Genomic DNA, 17077 nt, shown 5'->3' with positions numbered 1-17077 from the left:
GAATCATATTTCTCTAGAGGATGACTATGTTCCACATGACCTTGGATGAACTCCTCTAATGATTATTCATTTTTCCTTAATTTCTTATTTTCTAGAGGGGAGAATTTTGATCAATTTTTTAATGTTGATAATTATTGCAGGAGTTCGCTCAAGGTCATAACTAACATGATCGTCTTCTAGAGCATTATAATTGACATAATTGGAACCTAATGAGGATTGGAAATCAGTAGCGAAGTGGTAAAAGGAGATAAATGCATTTAAAAAACAATAAAAAATTTTGCGTGAATGACATCGAAATATTAATTTTTAAATGGTAATAACAATATTATGAATTTCGAAAAAAAGTGCACTTGTCGCCTTTTACCACTTCACTACTGAAGTATGAAATATGAAATACAGTACTGAAAAAATAAATACTTCTCTCATGTAAATGGATACTTGGCAAAAATATTTTTTTCTCAGTTCATGTTTACACTCAGTCGTCCCTTAACTAATGGGTTTTTTCAATTCCGTCATGATTTTAGCCAAGCTATTCCTTTTATTCCTCAGTTTTCTGATTCTCTCACTTCTCATCTTCCTGTAATACCAGAAGCATCGTAATGTCGCGAAGTAGAAAAATTCAGCGAACGAGAGGATACTCGCGCCAAGAAGCAATCCAGCAGCTCCACCAACAGCTGCCAGGAAGTCTACGAAGCCGAATACTTGTTCGTTGATGTACTTGTCCTTTGGAAATTGAAAGGTCACATCCAGCGTGACTTCCATGGGGGTTCTTTCACCTCTAGAAAATCAAAGACATCACTGATGAATGAAGAATTGGGCGAGAGCTTTGGGGACAATTCAACACGGACACAATATTATCTTGACAAAATCACCTATTGCACACAACCGAATGTCTGTTTTTTTACAGACGTGACGAAGTCAATCTTCCTCCAAGACTTTCCATTTTTTTTTTACATTTTCAAAATGTTTTCCAACGGTTCAATATCGAGAGTCAAATTCTGAGCTGCAAAGTTTAAATAATAAAATCATTGTAAAATGTCTGGAAACTTGGGGTCAAAGGGGGCTCAAATGAAAGCTCTGATGTTCCATTACAAAAGTAGAAAACCATTTCACTGGAGAAAAATAGCCGAAGTACTGAGAATTCCTTAAGGAGTAACAGAATGCCGCTAATTTCACAAATTTTTGCTCACACTTCCTGCTGTAAGTTATCAATATTTTTACAAATCAAAGGACAAAGGAATCTGCTAGGCGACAGTGAAGATCAATGTGCTTTGCGTTCAAAAAATATTAATTAAATAGTCAACAGTATTTGCGGCTATTTAATTGTTTGATCTTAAGTATTTATTTATATTTTTTTCTTCTCGTATACCCTTTCCGGTCTTTACGGTTTGTTCCCTTCGCACCCCCCAACCCCCTGTACCGCATTCGCCGAAGGACAAGGGAAAACCTCATTTGAGGGAAAAACCTGCCCAGATAGTCGTCTCTTGCGAGACTCCCGCTCGACAATGAAACCGTGAGATTTAAAGTGTCACAAATTTTGGCCCCCCCAGCCGGGAATCGAACCCGGGTCTCTCGCATGCCAATCCCACACTCTAACCACACAGCCACCAGCGTCGGTTAATTATTTATTTTTATTTATTATTAATTTTTATATTTGCTAATAATATTAATTTTAATATTAATATTGAGCACGAAATTTGTTTGAAAATTTCGAGAAAACAGTGGCCTTCGGCTATCACTTAAGGCAATATCAATCGCCCTAAAACTGCCTAAAAAGACAAACATCAAATGAATCAGAAGATTAAGGGTCTCAATTGGGTGAAACGGGTGATTTTATCGGAAAAAAGGAGTGTCGGTGCTAAAATTTAACTAATATTTCGATTGATTACAGAAAATATGAGCGTACTCGGCCCTCTGTATAACGAATGAAATGGCAGTCATGAAGACAGCCACAATCTCCCGCACCCTCATTATTATCACCCAAAATGGCTTTGATATTTTTAGCAGCGCAGCGCAATTGCGCTAGGTCGCACGTTGGCACTCCAGCTATAAAAATCGATTGAATTCAATTTAATTTGTTCACGTTTCTTGAATGAATAGAGGTCTGCCTCAAGAACTTACGAACAGGTCTTGCGAAGTGGTGGTGGCATCCACAGAGTTTGAACATTCTTCTATAAACGCATTCCCTCTTGCACATGGCGTATGTGTAGATAGGCCACATCGTGAGTTTATGCTCATCGTGGAATTTGCAGTTTCTCTGCTTGAACGAGAGGGATCTGATTTCACTGGAGGGTTCGATTTCTTCGGTGTTAATGGCGAGCTCGGTCCGCCACTGCAATTTCGCCAGGTACGTAATCCTCGTGAAGTCAACAATGTTGCCGGGATGAGCAAAGCTGATCTGAGTAAAAGAGAATGGAAGAGCGAGGCACTTTTTCATTGGGGACGAAGTGGATCTGGTTTTTATCCATCTCCAAATTTCAATATCTTCATTTATGAAGAGAGATATTAGCCATTGGAGAAGACTACACTGACAGAAAATTAATTAATGACTAATCATCAACCCGACAATTCACCACCCCGATAATTCATCACACGACAATTCAACACAGTGCCTCCAGTTCCCAATGTTCCCAGTGGGTCTCCACCTTTCTTACCAAGTTGGGACCAGGTTGCCAGTTTGTGAATTTAAACTCTTTGGTACAACACAATACAATAATATGGTTGACCAGGTAGATGACCGGGACCTCCCTTTTTCTCCACCTTCCTTCTAAAGGCAATTAATTTTTTTTAATTAATTTAAATATAAGTATTTCTATAAATTCACGAGCATGGTAAGGCAATTAAATTTCAATTTTCAGCTCTTGGCCAAAAAGGGACCACGATATAATTTTCTGTGTTGACTTTGACTTATGATGTTATTGTACTGAGTTATTTTTGTACGCTGTTATTTAGACCTGTCATCACTACGAGTTGAATTTTAGAATTCGTTCGTGGATTACTTACGAATACATCATAAGCCGTCACATGAATGGGAAGATTGAAGATTGGACTCAAGTGTTCATAGAATGGTAGTTCCGGAGGTTCCGGTATTACAGTCCAGTTATCACTCATCCAATAGCTGGAAAGTAAAAGAATGAACGAAGCTATCGATCCGATAGAGCAATCACGTATGAAAAAATCGGATAGAAATTTTCTACACGGATTGCGTATAGAAATTCTATAGGATTTCCGTATATGATATTCGGATGTTTCTATACGAATTTTTTCTATACATAAATTTTTACATAAATTTTTGTTTTCATACGAAAGATGTCTAAACGCTCCGGAGAAAAACGTAGAGAAATGTCGTAATTCCATACGAAATATTTCTATAGATGTGGCAGTGGGTTTATAGGATCGAACCTATAGAAATCCGTATATGATATTCGGATGTTTCTATACGAATTATTTCTATACATAAATTTTTACATAAATTTTTGTTTTCATACGAAAGATGTCTAAACGCTCCAGAGAGAAACGTAGAGAAATGTCGTCCATAACTCCATAAGAAATTTTTCTATAGATGTGGCAGTGGGTTTATAGGATCGAACCTATAGAAATCCGGATATGATATCCGGATGTTTCTATACGAATATTTTCTATACGAATTATTTCTATACATAAATTTTTACATAAATTTTTGTTTTCATACGAAAGATGTCTAAACGCTCCAGAGAGAAACGTAGAGAAATGTCGTAACTCCATACGAAATATTTCTATAGATGTGGCAGTGGGTCTATAGGATCGAACTTATAGAAATCGTACAGAAATAATTTGTATAAAAAATATTCGTATAGAAATATCCTAATATCATACACGAAAATCCTATAGAAATTCTACACGCAATCCGTATAGAAAATTTCTGTACGATTTTTTCGTGCGTGATGGTGCATGCAGTGATGGCGTATGCAATGATTTTACTCGAAAGAGGAATAGGGCGCAGCGTAACTGCAGAAACTGTTACAGAATCCCCACTCAGTGATGACCCACGAGGCATCTTTTGTCTTGTAGACGTCCTCTATTTCTGGCTTCAAGTCGTTCAGGATCGACAGCCACATGCTGGAGGGAACACTGACGGTTTCAGGGCTCTCCAACTTGTACGAGTACGGCTCTCTAGATATCACCATGAAGAATTTTCGAAGCTCTTCTGTATCCTCAATGCCGTATCTGAAAGGGAAGGGCATAAATTATTTCAGTAGCGAAGTGGTAAAACGGTACAAGTCATTTTTTACTATTGGCCAAATTTCAATGAATATCTCGGAATCTAAGGGAGATAGCAAAATTGTTGATATAACCTTTTTTGTAGAGCCGGTGGAGTGCTACAACAAATGTCATTACGAAAATTTCGCTGTCTCCCTTAGATTCGGAAATATTCTTCAAAAAACACAACTGGGAGATAAGTCGACTTAAACCGTTTTACCACTTCGCTACTGATTTGCTTTTTAGAGATTGTTCAGGCGTTTACTTCTTAAAAACCTCAGGGAACTTTTCCTCATCAACTCCACTTTTTGTACACACAACAATCGCTGGTTGAACAATTTTATAGTTGTGGAAACCGTGGTTCAGAATGATGACTATGGGGTAATTCTGGTATTCCTCCCAGAAGTGGAGGGAGAGCAGGACCAGTGCCACTAACGACATGATGATGATGACCACTGTGCCAATCCTGGAAGAGAGAATTCGTTAAAAAACAGACAAGGTTTCTGAAATTTGGAATGAAAAATTGACAGTTTTGAAGAATTCTGTCTGGAATCAATTCTAAATTATTCTTCATCAATTTTTTCATCAATGTCTTCTTAAATCAGATGTTTTTTCTTCAGTTATCAAGAAATTTTTATTGTTTCATTTAAAAGACAGCAAATTTGGATGATTCCTTTAAAAAAAAGACACAAAAACAAAAGGTTGCGCGTTTTTTTTTTAATATTTTGAGGATTAACTCAAATTTACGTGAAGAATTTGCGACACTTCCAAAAAATAAAATAAAAATACTAGATTTCCGAGAGAAAAGCATGTGTATGGATCCTGGATATTGGACAATTGTTTCGTCAAGCTAGAAATTTTTCTATTATTCTTCCATTATTCGAAAAAATATATCGATTTTAAAACTTTCCGGAGACATTGAAAAATTTTTTTTGTTTCCGTCTACGTTTATCACATTTTTATATGGATACAATTAAATTAATTCCATTGTGAAGACGGAAATGCTGATAAAATTAAATGAAATAAAACAGATATTCAGTTTTCGATTTCATGCCTAAAAAATAAGGTTTCAATTATTTCAATTATTTATCAATAATGAAAATGTTTGAACAAAATGCAAAGGTGCAAAATGTAATTTTAACGACGGTAAATATTCATGGTCTGCCTTAAATTTTTCGCACGCAATTCAGTTGACAAATTTGATGATTGAAAGTGTAAAAAATACTTGTAAAAATCCTTAAATTTCAATTCTCAATACTGGAGTGTTTCGATTACCGTTCGAAGAGATGTCTACGAGGCGCAGCCAAGTGATTGAGCCCGTGGAACGATGCGGAACTCGCGTATTCAATGAAGAATGCCTTCCACCCTTTCGCCTGTATTTTACTCATTCCAACTGTGGGAACGGATGGAGGACGAACAGAATTCTTCTGCGGCACTCCATAAGCCAACTCGTTCATGAAAATTTTCGGCTCCTCCCGAATTTTTTTCCTCGCTTTTATTTCGATGTCTCTCCCCAACATTTCGAAATTGCACTTTTTATTCGATGATGGGATCACTAGTCCTCGATGTATTTTCCATGGAACATTTTTATTGAAACAAAACCCGCAGATAAGCTGCTGAATTTCTCAATAGAATCGATCGAAAACTAATAATCGAAAGTTTAATAGGAAAACAATAGTTTTCTACGCGATTTCGTTGGATTTTTCCGTGAAATTCTTTCGTTCGAAAGCGTTTGCTTTAATTTTCAATTGAGCTCTACATAAAAAAGGGTTTTTCCACTATTCAAATATTTAAAGGCACAGAATTTCCGCGGTTGCGTGACACACGCAATCCGCATTCTCCGACAATTTCACACTCAATGTTTTTTTAATCGTAAAAAACAATCGCGCTGACATGAATCAATCTGTCACTCGCTCATTATTTTTTTAATGGTTTTTATTCCAAGATTTTTGTACAAAATACCTTTCATTTTATTCCCATGAATTTCTTCCAAATTGGGGAGCTGAAATTCCCGCAGAATGCCTCGTGAATTCGAAGACACCGTAATAAACACTGGAGACAGTTAAAATATCATCGGAATAACTCATTAACCTCGTTCGCAGGTGCATGATCCCCTAAATTATTGCTGTCAAGAGCCCCAGGGTCGACGTCGCGGTACGAAGACTGGGAATGGAAGACGAGAGTGGAAAGACGGTTTCGAAAATTTTAAAAATCATCGGGATTTTAAGCTGCAGAATTTTCCGTCGCACGATTGTCCTTTCCAAAATTTCACGTATACATGTTTTCATTAATTTAAATATCCTAAAATTCCGTAGAAAAAGTAATCTTCAACAGGAAAATATCAATACAGAATATAAACAATAAGTTTATCAAATGAAAATTCAGAAAAAAATTTCTCAGTTGTTTTCTTTTTTTCAGTGCGACGAAAAGAGATTATTCTAGAAGATTAAGAGGAATTTTCATATGAAAATAAAGATCTATTGATTTTTTCGCATAAAAAAATCTCTAGGAACAAAAAAAATGATAAAATTAATTTCCAATACATAATTTTGACGAGTGCAACAAGATTTTTTTATTGAGCTTCTTCATACGTTTCTGTAAAATGACCTCTCTGAAAAAATAATTCCCCTCTCAGAAAACCCGACAGAAAAGACATGAGCGAATTACAGCCTCGAATCTCATCCAGTGAAATTTTTCAAATGAAAACTCAGAAAGAAATTTTTTAGCTGTTTTCTTTTCTCCAATGTGACGAAAAGAAATTAATCTAGAAGATTAAGAGGAATTTTCATATGAAAATAAATATCTATTGATTTTTTCGCATAAAAAAATCTTTAGGAACAAAGAAAATGGTAAAATACATTTCCAATAGATCATTTTGACGAATGCAATAAGATTTTTTATTGAACTACCTCATATGTTTCTTCAAAAAGACCTCTCAGAAAAAATAATTTCCATATGAAAATAAAGATCTATTGATTTTCTCGTATAAAAAAAATCTCTAGGAACAAAAAAAATGATAAAATTAATTTCCAATAGATAATTTTGACGAGTGCAACAAGATTCTTTATTGAGCTTCTTCATACGTTTCTGTAAAATGACCTCTCTGAAAAAATAATTCCCCTCTCAGAAAACCCGACAGAAAAGACATGAGCGAATTACAGCCTCGAATCTCATCCAGTGAAATTTTTCAAATGAAAACTCAGAAAGAAATTTCTTAGCTGTTTTCTTTTCTTCAATGTGACGAAAAGAAATTAATCTAGAAGATTAAGAGGAATTTTCATATGAAAATAAAGATCTATTGATTTTTTCGCATAAAAAAATCTTTAGGAACAAAGAACATGGTAAAATAAATTTCCAATAGATCATTTTGACGAATGCAATAAGATTTTTTATTGAACTACCTCATATGTTTCTTCAAAAAGACCTCTCAGAAAAAATAATTTCCATATGAAAATAAAGATCTATTGATTTTCTCGTATAAAAAAAATCTCTAGGAACAAAAAAAATGATAAAATTAATTTCCAATAGATAATTTTGACGAGTGCAACAAGATTCTTTATTGAGCTTCTTCATACGTTTCTGTAAAATGACCTCTCTGAAAAAATAATTCCCCTCTCAGAAAACCCGACAGAAAAGACATGAGCGAATTACAGCCTCGAATCTCATCCAGTGAAATTTTTCAAATGAAAACTCAGAAAGAAATTTCTTAGCTGTTTTCTTTTCTTCAATGTGACGAAAAGAAATTAATCTAGAAGATTAAGAGGAATTTTCATATGAAAATAAAGATCTATTGATTTTCTCGCACAAAAAAATCTCTAGGAAAAAAATTGATAAAATTAATTTCCAAAAGAAAATTTCGACGAGATTGCAATAAAATTTTCTATTTAGCTTCCTCATCGGTTTCTATAAAATGACCGCCCAAAAAAATAATTCCCCTCTCAGAAAGCCCGACAGAAAAGACATGAGACTGGCAGCAGCTTCAGACCAACAACTAGAAGCCGAATTGCAGCCTCGAAAATTTCGAAAGCACAAATCCCGAAGTCCCCTGACATTTCCAAGGAATCGAAAACATCCCCTGGACCCGTACAGCCACGATTTCGAACCACCGGAGCTCCCCCACTGTGCGGAGCGGTGTCCGGGGAAGTCCCTGGAGAAATCTTCGAAGAAGAAGAAAGAGGAAATGTCGTATGACTGCGTGGAGACTATACCCGAGGAGAACGAGATCATGAGACCTGACACGAGACGAAATAGGAAAGATAAGGGGAAACTGAGAGCCCAGAGGTGCCTGAATGAGCTAGAGGACCTTAAGGATGAGGTCTGCTGCTTCGAGCAGGAGAAACGGTTCACCGATCAAGTATAATCATCTCTTCGCACGTCCAATAGAAACTATTTTCTAGAAAAAAATGAGAATGTCGTCTTTCTATGAAAACTTTCTCAATTGAGACATTTTCTGTAGGAATTCCTCGACACGAATTCTCAATTTTTATCGCCTCATTTTCTTCTATTTTCATTAAATAACTCAAACAAACAATTGGAAAATTTGAGGTGAGGAATTTTCAAAGAAATATCTCACTAGATTAATGTGCTCATAAACATTTCAACATTTCTATTGAGCGAAACGCGCAGATAAGCCGCAAAATTGTTCAACAGAATCAGCCGAAATCTAATAGAAATTCAGTAGAATTTTCTGACGAATTCGCGAGGTTTTTCTATGAATTTTTTTCTTACGTGCAATCATTTCTTCACAAATTCGTTAAAATAAAATGCAATTATTAATTAGCAGATTATTCTTTCTTCATTAGAGGAAGAGAAACCCATTGAATTCGAAGATGTGTCCGAGGACGCCCCAAGACGACTCTGACCTCGATAATGAGGAAGAAGAGGAGAACAAACGTCTAGAGAGGGATTTGGCGAGGATATCAATCTGCGAGCCTTGGACGCACTCTAAACGAATCGTGAAAACCCCGGAGACGACTACGAGTGCAACGGAGACTTCGATCGTCGAGGAGATGGAGGGAAGGGGTCAGAGGAACGCTCGAGACTGCCCACTGAACGATAAAAAACGACTTCAGGTAGAATTTTCCTTTTAATCAATTTCTAATGAATTGATTGTTAATTTTAATTAATTTTGATTGAATCATTTTGCAATATTATACGTTAATTGATCAGTATTAAATATTGTATCAATTTTTTTATCAAATAGTGAATTTGAAATGACGAAATTCCTTAAAATTTCAGAGGAATTGTCACAAGATGAAAATTTTTGTGGAAAATTCAGTTAAAAAATTCTAAAACTGTATGAATAACCCTCAACTACACGGACGAAAAAATTTAATAGAAAAACCTATCGAATTCGTTAGAAAATTCTATTGAATTTCTGAACTGTTCTATTAGTTTTTTGCCGATTCTATTGAAATGATCAATAGAAAATATTCAGTAAAAAAAGTCAATAGAATCCAATTTTTTTATGTAACTTATTCTATTGAGATATTTTCTATAGAATTTCCTCGACTCAAATTTTCTAAGTTTTTTCGTTTGTTTTTCTTGATGAGAAAAAAAGAAAAATAGAATGAAAAGAACTTAGAAAATTTGAGTGGAGCCAATTCTATAGAAAATATATGAAAAGAATAAGTTATATAGAAAAATCGAATTCTGTTGACTTTTTTTACTGAATGTTTTCTATTGAACATGTCAATAGAATGAGCCAAAAACTAATAGAAAGTTTAATAGAAATTCAATAGAATTTTCCAACAAATGCGATAGGTATTTCTATTAAAATTTTTCGTGCGTGCAGTCAATGAATTCATGTGCAAAATGAGATTTTTGCAGCAGACACGCGACGATTCGGTTTCGAGTGAAGCCTCGGCCTCCGAGGATGACGAGGATCGTGACGACACCCTCAGAGCTTCACCACACATCGACGAAAACAGCCCCCATTACATCGATTACCTCAGAAACCTGCGATGGCGATATATAAACCTCATCCAAACTGATTTGAATCGCCTCTACAAGTTCGAACGATTTCTGGAATCTGTGACCGACGAAAATTCGAAATCGGGAGATGCCCGTGGTGCTGAGAAGGGACGACCCGTGACTCGAGCTCCTGTGTTGCGTTGATTAACTTTACGGAGTCAATAATAGTGATGCGATATTTTTACGTTTTTTTTACATTTTTTATTGGAATTTTTTAATGAGATTTAACAGAACGAAAATAAAAATCGTACGATTGGTAACCCAGTGTGTAATACTGTTGTGGGAATTTATTTGTACGTTTTTTAGTGCTGTAAGGTACTTTGGCATTTCACTGCGCAATTGATAAATTCCAATTGAGCACTTATGAATTATTAAATTTGCACCGACACACGCATTTTAATTTATTCGGGCAATTCATTCTCGAATTCTCAATGAGAATTTCATCCCCACAAATTAATATGTCCAATTCATTTTAGATAAAATACTATGAACCAGGTTTCATAATAAAAACACAGTAGATAATCTATAGAAAACAACAAAATCAGTGATCAATGATTAAAAAACATAACATTAAAAGATGGATAATTAAATATCCTCTACTGTCTTTCGAATCTCCTAATAGACTAGTACAGCATACGATGAGCTATTTTTGCATTTTGGTATTGAGCATTCAATAAATTATGATTCAGTCTTCTCTAATTTCAATTTCATTCTCGTTTGATGGAATTCGTTTTAGAATTCTCAATGAGCATTTCATCCTCAAAAATTGAAACATACAATTAACTTTAAAATAAGTACGAACTAGACTTAGATTTCACAACAGTAAAGACAGTAGACAATTTATAAAAAAAATAAACGAAAAACAGATTCATTGATTTAAAAGCTCATGGATAATTAAATACCCTCTACTGTCCCTTGAATCCTTTAATCGACTGGCAGAACGTGTACAAACGACTGTATAATTAATGGCACTTTGTGATGTGCTAATTCCACTTACATATTTCAATGATTTGCATTTGACCACAGAAATCAAAGTAAAAATAGGAAATGAGGAATTCTTCTGACAATTATCTCTAGGGATCCCCTCTCCAAATATCAATATTTACAATTCATTAAAAGCTACAGACAGTATTCTACTGCAGTACATACGACTACTGATCTTTGAAAATAAAAAACAAAACAAAAATTCTGAAGTGAAAATTCCCCCTCTGATGTCATCTGACTTGAATTAAATTGATCTGGAGGAATAAACAAGAATAAAGTAATGAATTAAAATGTCCTTTAACGTCTTCCGTGAATCTCTAATTGCTCTAGAGAACTTAAATTCTGAACATATAAAAATATTTACAAATTTATTCTGCATTTGTGCGCAAGAATTCTCTCCTAAAATTAAAAAATTTCCCGTCCATACATCTCTTCTGACTGCAGTAAATATAAATAATCTCAAAAAAGGTAAATTTAAAAAATACTATAAAAGTATATTAAATTATCTTTAGATTAGAAATTCCCCTGTGACTGTCATTCGACTCCCTAAATCAATTCAGAGGACTAACAAAGCTAAAATATCTGCAATCTTCTTCAAGTCCATAAATATAACAATACTTCCCTATATCTGGCAATTCTATCCACGAATCTCATCTTGCAACGTTAAAATTGATGAAAAACACTGCAACTACTGTTCTCAAATAACAGTGAATCAGTAACAAACTCTAAAAATTAATCTAGAAGAACTATCTGATGATGAGAAAACTCCTTCCTAAATTTCAATTCTCTTTACAAACATCTCTAGACTATTAAATCCAGATGAATAGAAAAATATTGTAAAAATTAGAATGTTCTCTAGTGCCTGATAGTGCAATACGTTTCCCCATGGCCTTAGAGAACATTAACATGAAATATATTTACGAACCACGTGGGGACAGCTTGACAACCCCATATGGAGAAACCTGTTGGACGAGTAGTTTTCCCTTCATCATAGAATCTGAAATTAAACAACACATACAATTAACAACTTCATCAACTTCACAGAATTAAATCGATGCATGAACAAATAATAGCTAATAGAAGATAACAGAAGAGGCTTACCCATGGCATAAGACATCGCCAGAGTGTAATCCAGTGGAGTTCGTTCTGCTGGCTTGACGACTTCATCGAAATCAACAGGAGGAGCAACTGCCAAATTATAACGTTCCATCTTCTCCTTCCACTTGGCATTCAGTGCCTCGTGGAACTCCTTCCTAGTCATTCCGATGGGACGAGGGTATGGCTCACTGCTCGCTTCAGTTCCAGCCGATCGACTCTCCCTGCTCTGGCTCCTCCTAGTTTGTGATACCCTGAACTCAAAATCTTCACCAGTGGCAACCCCAGGACCATCGTTGTCAGTAGCTTCTTTTGGCATTGGCACATTCTCAACAGAGACCTCTGGGACACTGTAATTATCGACAATTGTTGCAAATTATTCATAGTTACTTCAAGTTCATCAGTTTAATTCGAGGATAGATTCATTTTTGATGAATAAAATGAAATAAATGAATAAACGAAAAGGTCTTCACAAAAATTTCGCTATCCACATTACATTTCAAGATATTACCTTGCTATAAAAAATTCTATTGAAATTCGATTGGAATTTCAATAGAATTTTGAGAGCAATTACGTTAAAATTTCATTAATTGATTTTATTAAAAGTCAATATATTTTTATTTTTCCTTTCACAATTGTCTTCGTTCTCAAAACATTTCCATTTATACCCATCTGAATCTCAAATCCTCGAGCTAATTATTCTCTAATAATAAAAATAATAAATAATACTTAGAATAATAAAAACTAGGAAAAAGCTAAATATCGGGAAATATTCACGAAATATTCACTTACATTTGTGCTTCAGGCACAGATGGATCTGCAATAACATTCTCCCCTTCTGCATTTCTGTCCTCTGGAGCAGAGACATCGTGAATAATCTGTTCTTCAGCTGCTGCAGCGTTGACCTCCGCCAGCATTATCTCTACTGATTCCCACATTTCTCTGTAATCTGTTGATCATAAAAATCAATCCATGAATAACGACATCAGACATTCGCAGCTCATAAATAGTTCAGAGTACTGAATAACACATCATACCGCAATCGAGTTGGTCAGATGGTCTGACCCTCAGAAGCCTTGCATAATCTTCAGCAAGTACTCTGGCGATAGGGGCATATCCTCTGTCCAACCAGGAAGTCGATGGGTGTTTGAATAACATTGTAGCGTCGTTCTGGATTTTTCTTATGTCAATCACGAGCTCCTCCATAGGCTATTGATGAATAATTCATAAATATATGATGGATACGATGGTTATTAGATAATTGATAATTATTATTATCGCGAAAACAATAATTTTCGTTATTTACAAATTAATTAATTTTTCATATAATTGAAAACAAGTGTAAGACAGAGAATTCAAAAACAAAAATTAATTATTATCAATCATTGCAATAATTAATTTAATAATAATTACTAATTAATTATTATAACAATACGCAATACGTTTCCCTATGATTTGTAATGATTTATAATAATTAATTTAATAATAATTACTAATCATAAAAATCAATCCTCCTGAGGTTAATTTAATAATAATTACTAATTAATTATTATAAATCATTACAATAATCAATTTTTCATCGCTTCAATATCTTTTTTCATTTCAATTTCCATAAATATTGTAAATGCAATCGTTCTACTCACGAGTGTGTCGACATTAATATCAGCAATACGTTTCTTCATTTTATTTTCAGGAATTTGGGTGGGCTGGGGTCGAACTCTACGTCTTGGAGGTTGTGGACGTGGTGAGGCTGCAGGTGGGACTCCTTCTGGAACTGGCGAAGGTGCAGCAGGGGCTGGTGGGGCTTGTATGGGTGTGTCATCTGGTGGAAGTGGTAAATCATTGAGTGAGATCGATGGGACCGTTGGGACGCTGGATTCTCCGGGCAATGGAGCAGCCAAATCATCAGTTGCGTCATGAAAAGGCACATCAGCAGTTTCCTCAGGTCTCGGGGCCTCTTGGTAGTCGTCGTCCAAATTCCTCTGCAGACCAAAAAAATTATGAAATTATTTGTTCACAGATGAACAGATGTGCATTGTGTGTCTGGATTTTTGCTGTTTTTTTTTAGTCTATCGATCTTATAAAAAAGGGATTGCAGAATAATTGGGTGGGACTTTTCCATGAATAGATTAATTTCTAATAAGAAAGTATCTTGTTAATCTTCATCGAGATGTAAAAAAATGTTTTTTAAGTGTAATTGTCTAAAAATTTTCATGATATCGTTGAATTATGCTTACTCGTGGACGTTTGCTGGGTGTCCCAGGTGGTGGAGAGCCATTACCCCCTGGTGATGGAGCCTTTTTCCTCTTCGGCGTCCCAGGATGAATACACTTCAGCTGGTTGCCCTGTGCCAATCGTTCCTCCTGCTCCTGTATGGCCTTCATCCAGTCACTGCTGGTGTAAATGCTCAGCTCCTCCGAAGTCAGAGACCCAAAGTTCGTGGCATCATTTATGTCATCGCGAAAGTGCTCGATCTCCTCGATCTGGAAGATGTCCCTGTCAGCGATGTGGGATAGCAATTTGGGATCCATCAGAACCTCGTTTATGTCAGGAGGTTCCAGCGACACTTCAGGCAGGTCCCAGGGCTCGTTCAGCTTCTGGAGGTCTGGGACGTACTCCAACTCCTTCAGAAATCTGTTGTGTTGGGCTGAAAATGAAAACGAGAGCAATAATCATTTTTTTAGTAATTCATTGTTTCATCTTTGAGAATAAATGAATTATCAATCAGAGGAAATCAGTGAAATTCTCACCAACTGCATCGTCGAGAGTGTAAATCCGGACTTTCAAGACTCCCACGATGATCCGTTTCGCCAAGCCCCAGGGGAAGGCATCCTGCGGCTGTGGGTGCTGTGAAGAGACACGTGCTGAAACCTCCTTCCTGCAAAAAAAATTATCAGGTGAATGGTATCATGTGATTGAAGATTTTCTGCTTGGAAGGATAATAATAAATTGATGCAGGCAAAAGCAAAATTGATGAAAAATCAATCGACTCAGTGCAAGTGCCCCCTTTCCCCAGTTCACACTTACATTACACCAGCACAGTTGATGTGCAAGCAATTCCTGTGTTTCTGTTTGAATTCTCTCTTGCTGAGAGCTCCCGCCAGGAAACAGGCCTTGATATCGTCTTTGATCTCATCATCCACGTTCTGAATGACTTTGGGAATTGTGTGCTTCACTTTGGGAGGAGCCATGGCCTTATGATTTGTCCTTAGAGATCTGATTCACGAAACAGAATGTCTTGAAGTAGTTTAATAATTTATGATTTCTAATTCAGTGGTTTTAAGTGATGATTGATGATTTTTCAGAGGGAAAATGGAGATTTAAGGGGCTTTGGCGATTCGAAAGTGACGATTTGATTTCTTTGTTCTACTTTGATACCTCTCCAAAGATTTCTCGAGTGTTTAATCGTTTTTGTGGGATGTTTCAGTGGATTCAATTGATTGAGGTGATGATTAATGTTTTCGGGATTTAGAATCGAGATTTATGCAGTTTTGGAGGCTCTAGAGATCCTGGCAAACGATTTTTGTTAGATTATTGAGTCCCTTTGTTCTCCTCACGTCCCCAATGATTTCTTGGAAAAATCCAACAGCCGACAGTCGATATTTAATAGGTTTAAGGCGACAATTAGTGTTTTTACAGGATTAAAACAGATATTTAGGGGTTTTGAAGGCTCCAGAGGTGCCCCCGAACAATTTTCTCTTGACTATTGAGCGTCCCTTTGTTCTCCGCGCGGCCCCCTCGATTTCTTGGAAAAACCCAATGGTCTCAGTTCGATATTCACTGATTCAAGGTGATAATTCAACAATAGAAAAAGAAGAAGGTGATAATTATTGTTTTGAGACTGTTAAAACAGAGATTCATGGAGTTCTGAAGGCCCCAGAGGTGCCCTCGCAAAATTTTCTCTCGATTATTGAGTCTCCCTTTGTTCTCCTCGCGTCTCCCTCGATTTCTTTGAAAAGCCGAATGATTGAAGTTCGATTTTCACCAGATTTAAGGTGACAATCAATGGTTTTCGACCGTTAAGACGAAGNGTTCGATATTTATCAGATTTAAGGTGACAACCAATGTCTTTCGAGTGTCAAGACGAAGATTAGAAGAAGGAGATGATAATTATTGTTTTCAGAGTGTTAAAACAGAGATTCATAGAGTCCTGAAGGCCCCAGAGGTGCCCCCGCAAAATTTTCACTCGATTATTGAGTCTCCCTTTGTTCTCCTCGCGTCTCCCTCGATTTCTTTGAAAAGCCGAATGATTGAAGTTCGATTTTCACCAGATTTAAGGTGACAATCAATGGTTTTCGACCGTTAAGACGAAGATTAGGAGAAGAAGGTGATAATTATTATTGTTTTGAGACTGTCCGTAACATTTTCTCTCGATTATTGAGTCTCCCTTTGTTCTCCTCGCCCCCCCCCCCCCCCCCCNAGTCTCCCTTTGTTCTCCTCGCCCCCCCCCCCCGATTTCTTGGAAAAGCCGAATGATTGAAGTTCGATATTTACCAGATTTAAGGTGACAATCAATGTCTTTCGAGTGTTAGGACGAAGATTTATGCGGCTTTTGAGATCGCGAACGTGATGAAGCTACACCAGACCGATCTTTGTTCGATGTTTGAACGTTTCCTTTGTTCTTTCTTCTCTAACGGCTTTCCCGAAGTGAAGCTGTGGCTTGGAATTAGGAACAGTGGAATTCTCGGCGAAATACGACAACTCGTCAGGCGCAGAAGGGGGTGGGGGTAAAATGGGAGATACAATGGCGACACTAGCGGCCGGTGCAGCAACTGAAGCCTCTCGC

At 36.3% G+C, this 17077-nt stretch overlaps 2 protein-coding genes across 2 annotated transcripts; one reads left to right on the top strand and one right to left on the bottom strand.

The window, feature by feature from the left end:
- Positions 1 to 486: 486 nt before the first annotated feature.
- On the bottom strand, positions 487 to 5759 carry LOC114841200. The gene is made up of 7 exons (XM_029126097.1): positions 5515 to 5759; positions 4505 to 4705; positions 3961 to 4206; positions 3004 to 3118; positions 2122 to 2398; positions 1890 to 2046; positions 487 to 778 (listed from the first exon to the last, which is right to left on the bottom strand). Exons 1-7 carry the CDS (start codon positions 5757 to 5759, stop codon positions 487 to 489), a joined length of 1533 nt encoding a protein of 510 aa, XP_028981930.1.
- A 498-nt stretch (positions 5760 to 6257) lies between these two features.
- Positions 6258 to 10356, top strand: LOC107036960. Its single transcript, XM_015255251.1, has 5 exons — positions 6258 to 6281; positions 6342 to 6511; positions 8194 to 8593; positions 9042 to 9311; positions 10069 to 10356. Exons 1-5 carry the CDS (start codon positions 6258 to 6260, stop codon positions 10354 to 10356), a joined length of 1152 nt encoding a protein of 383 aa, XP_015110737.1.
- The last annotated feature ends 6721 nt before the right edge of the window (positions 10357 to 17077 follow it).

The sequence above is a fragment of the Diachasma alloeum genome, unplaced genomic scaffold (assembly GCF_001412515.2).
Source record: "Diachasma alloeum isolate Michigan unplaced genomic scaffold, Dall2.0 Dall_scaffold_00177, whole genome shotgun sequence".
Lineage (NCBI taxonomy): Eukaryota > Metazoa > Arthropoda > Insecta > Hymenoptera > Braconidae > Diachasma > Diachasma alloeum.
The sequence above is the reverse complement of the archived record's forward strand: the minus strand, read 5'-3'. Positions and strand labels throughout refer to the sequence as shown.